The sequence below is a fragment of the Apaloderma vittatum genome, unplaced genomic scaffold, assembly GCF_000703405.1.
Source record: "Apaloderma vittatum isolate BGI_N311 unplaced genomic scaffold, ASM70340v1 scaffold45390, whole genome shotgun sequence".
In the NCBI taxonomy this organism is placed as follows: Eukaryota; Metazoa; Chordata; class Aves; order Trogoniformes; family Trogonidae; genus Apaloderma; species Apaloderma vittatum.
In genome coordinates, this window is record NW_009697122.1 from 1 (window position 1) to 4,243 (window position 4,243).

At 35.1% G+C, this 4,243-nt stretch overlaps 1 protein-coding gene across 1 annotated transcript; it reads left to right on the plus strand.

Moving 5' to 3' along the window:
• The first annotated feature begins 1,384 nt into the window (after positions 1-1,384).
• LOC104269708 (chromosome unknown open reading frame, human C14orf2) lies at positions 1,385-4,043 on the plus strand. Its single transcript, XM_009877123.1, has 3 exons — positions 1,385-1,508; positions 3,239-3,259; positions 4,018-4,043. The coding sequence occupies exons 1-3, from the start codon at positions 1,385-1,387 to the stop codon at positions 4,041-4,043; spliced, it is 171 nt and encodes a 56-aa protein (XP_009875425.1).
• The last annotated feature ends 200 nt before the right edge of the window (positions 4,044-4,243 follow it).

Below are 4,243 nucleotides of genomic sequence, written 5' to 3' on the forward strand. Positions count from 1 at the left end.
ATGGGGAGGGCAATGAGCAAGCAAGTCCAGTGTTGTCCGGGATAGATTTCGGGGAAAAAAAAAAGGGACTGAACAGCGTCGCTTCCACCGAGGCCTGGGGGAAAGGTCCCCGCCGGGATTTAGCAGGGTGTTAACTGGAATAGCGTTGCTTATGCTCTGTGTTTTGTAGGGGAGGGAAGCTCTTTTCCTTCATTTTATTCATTCTGCGGACTTGCTAGTAGGTCTTAGTGCTGTAGGTCTTAATGACCGCTGTTACAGCTCCGTTCATCTGCAGCTGCCAATACTGGAAATATCCGGGGGGGTGCGGTGTGTTAATCGCACCGATGAAAGCACGGTGCTCTTTCAGGAAACGTGTCCACAATAAGAAATTTTATCCAGTTGCCCATTAAAAAGAAATGGGAGTTTGTCTGTAATTATACATTAATTACACAAAGATGCATTTATTCCTTAAGAAACACCTAGATTCTTACAGTTGTTTAGAAGTTGGCTACCCTTGCATCCTTTTTCTCTTTGACGCTTGCCAAAGGATGCTTTGCATTTAGTAATGGCAAATAAGTAGGTATTACCTCAAAGAAGTTTAAATCTCTTTTTCCTTCCTGAGACTCTGGTTCCGCATAGACTGTCTCTCTGGTTCAGCATATACAGTCTATGTGTATGTAGCTGACTTTATGGGTTGTACTAAGTGTAAATAGTGACCTTATTGGGTGGACTGCTCTATGTAAGACAATAAAACACATATTTCAGTGCGATATGGTGCTAATATGTACTAACGTGGGAGTTAGGGTAGGCTTTATTTTAAAACATTTTATAGTTGGTTTGTCTAACAAAGCTGCATAGAAAAGAGAAAAAACATTGATAGGCTTCTTGCTCTTAGGGCATATTTAGAAAGTAAAATATTCCTGATAAATCATTAATTCAGTAGCATAATCTAATTTCTTTTGCTATTTTGAGTACATGTTGGAAGAGACATCTTAGCACTAGGGGAGGGAAGCTAACTTGGTAGCACAAGGAAGGAGCCTCTCTAGTTTGTCTAGAACAAGGTTTTCCTCCTGAAAGAATCTAGAAACATTATAAAAAGCTGTCACTGATAGTAGCTACTGCTACTCTGTAAATGCTCTATTGAGTCATCTTTGAACCTTTTCATAAGCTGTAATTTATTGGTTTTTATTCTCTTATCCTATAAATTGAAACCTTACCTCTTGAATTTTCATTGCTTTGCTCTGAAATAAATACTTTTGCATGTTTGGGGATTTTTTTTAACTGCTGGTACATATCAGGAGTGCATGTATAAATATATGATGTGAGTGTATATATATGTTAAAAATGTAGCAGGTGAGAATACAGTTGCAAAACTCGCCATTGCAAAACTTCTTATAATTTTCAGATGATGCAGACCATGATTCCAAAGTCATTGAGAGCCATGAAATTCTACTTCACTACTGTGTATCAAGAAATATGGGTTGGTGTAGCATTAACAGCTTACGTCTATTACAAAATTTCATATGGTGGTAAGTATAGTCTTCACCAGCTGTTACTTCATAGATAAGGTTCATAGATGAAAATACTCTTAACCGTTAGAAATCAGTCATTGAACATATCCAGCAAATGAGAAATGAACACTCTTGCTTAAGGCCAGGTCTTTGCCACAGAAAATTTAGAAGTTTTGACATGCTCAGTGTAGAAGGTTATACTAATAAAAATACCTATATACCAGTGTAACTGTGCCTACGCTATGAAGAATAGGTAATGTAGGAATTGGTTTTAAAAACACAGATCTAACTTGGAACATGTAGCCAGAGGCTTCTCCTGTAGATTTGTCCTGAAGGGGAATTTAAACTTTTCTAAAGTAGAACTTGCTTTGGTTAGAGATTTTTTTAGAATCCTTGTATTTTTGAGTTTTTGCTCAAGATCTGCAAAAAAACATAGTTTTAAAAAGATTTTCCCATGTGAACTTCTGAAAGTTAAAGCACATAGTTTATTTTGGGCTGATAGACCTTAAAAAGTGAACTTTAATTGTGTGTTTTCTACTTGGTCATACTGGATGAATTTCTCAGAGGAAGAAACAGAGCGTCTAACAGAAAAACATGGAGTGGGCCAGGTCCCTCAAAGCAGAAGGGTACAACAGATTATGGTATCTTAAAGGCCCTGTTCTTCAATTTAGGTTATGATGAAAAAAGTTCCAAATCAAAGCCTTTACTAGCTCTCATGAACAGTGAAATATTATCAACTGTAGACAAACTTGGCAGGGAACGGAACCCTTCACTGTGGGAACAGCTGAGTGATGTTACCTCAACATTTCTCTAGCTTTGCTCAAACAACTTGTAACATGTCCAAAACTGTTACACTAACATACAAGCTTAAGTAAATACAAGTAATTAAACAGAGAGGGAAAAAATTAGTCTACCTTTTGCTTTAACTTTTTAATTTCAAGAATTCAGAGTTGGCAGACTCTTTCAAGTTTGGGTTCATGTCACGCTACTTTAATTTTCATTTATGATTTAGGTAATGATGTGGTAGTGTAGGATTTTGAGGGCCAAAACCTTGATATGGGACAACTGTATGCTAAGCATTATTTTAAAGGGAATATAGCTTTTAATAGCTATAGCCCTTTCTGCACTTCGGGGAACAGTTTCACATGTATCTATAGATGAGCGCGTTGTAGAATAACTTAGGTTGGAAGAGACTTCTTCAGCTCACTTGGTCCAAACCACTGCTTAAAGTAGTTAATGGAGGTTAGAAAAGGTTGCTCAGAGCCTTACTCATAATTCAGATGAATATTTCCCAAGGGTGGAGATTGCAGAACCTCTTATGACCATTTTCCTTATGAATTTTTTCCATCTATTTTTGTCTGACCACTGTGAATCAATACTTAAGGAGAAAAATTACAATGGAAATGTGAAATTTTAAAACAAACTCTATTCTTATCACTTCAGTTTACATGTTTACATGTTGTGTGTATATATCTCCATATATTTTGTCAAATAGAACCATTCTGTATATGTTTCGTCAGAATTACAGTAGGAGTCTTGATGGCTACAATGTATAAATTCATGGTAGACTTTGTTAATAAAAAACAAACATCTTTTTAAAACTCAGTATAACACTTACATGTACCATGGAAAGTACATGTGGTACACTTGTTAAGTCTTGTTCAAGATAAATTAGCAAATCCTAAGTACTTATCTGGAAAATAAATATATTTTTGTCATTGTTCATCTTCTTTCTTTTTTTTTTCCAGGAAAAAAAGCAGTGGCAGATAGTAAGTATTAAATATCTAATATCTTGTTGTATTTTTTAAATGAGTGCAGTAAAAATTAGTTTAGAATATTTTATGTAAGGTTGGGGTTTGTTACAGATTTAAAAAATATTTGAAGACTACTTCAAAATATGTAGTTTTTCTTGTATTGATGGTTTTATAACCTAGAAACATCTGTGAATCAGCACAGGTGATATCTCTCTCTGAAATTGTCCTTTGCATAGGTTTTAGGAGTAAAATGAACATTATATGCCCTGACTGGGATGAGATGAATTCTTTTAAACAACAGTAAAAAATATTTAATAGGATTAATTAAATAAGCATGATCTCAAGAGTAGCAGCTATTTTAGTTATCAAACTGAGAAGTTTAAACTTGTGAGTTTGTATTTTTTTATGTTTTATGAAGTATATGCATGTTTATGGACAGTTTCTTTTGGTATCACATTGGAATTTAATTTACATTTTTAAATGTGTAGTTAGTGAGAATGCTGCCCAGCAGACTTAAGGATATTAGCATAAATAAACTTTAATTTAGAAAGAGCCATACTAGGGAGAATGGATGTTTGCTTATAATAGTGCTTTAAAACTTGGCCATGTTTACGTACATAGTTTGAGGAGTTTGTTTTATTTGACAGGGCAGTTAAATCTGCCAGTTCTTGTGCTCTGATGTAAATACAGCTGTCTGTTCTAGGTTCTGAACTGCATTCCTTGAATTAATCTGCTTTACTGTTTGAACAGTCTAAATCATGTCTTTGTTTCAGAGTCCTCTGGTGCTGGCCATCATTAAAGAACTCATCTTGGAGTGTGAATGTGGTGGTTCGTCATCTTTACTGTAAATGAAGTTACAAGCATAGAGACGTTAACTCGAAAACTGTACCTGATCCACCTGCTGTAATTAGCAAAAGAATAAATGCATTGAGCAACAAGGAATTAAATGTGTTGAACAAAGTATGCTGGAGTGTATTGTTAACCTAATTCATAAAATAA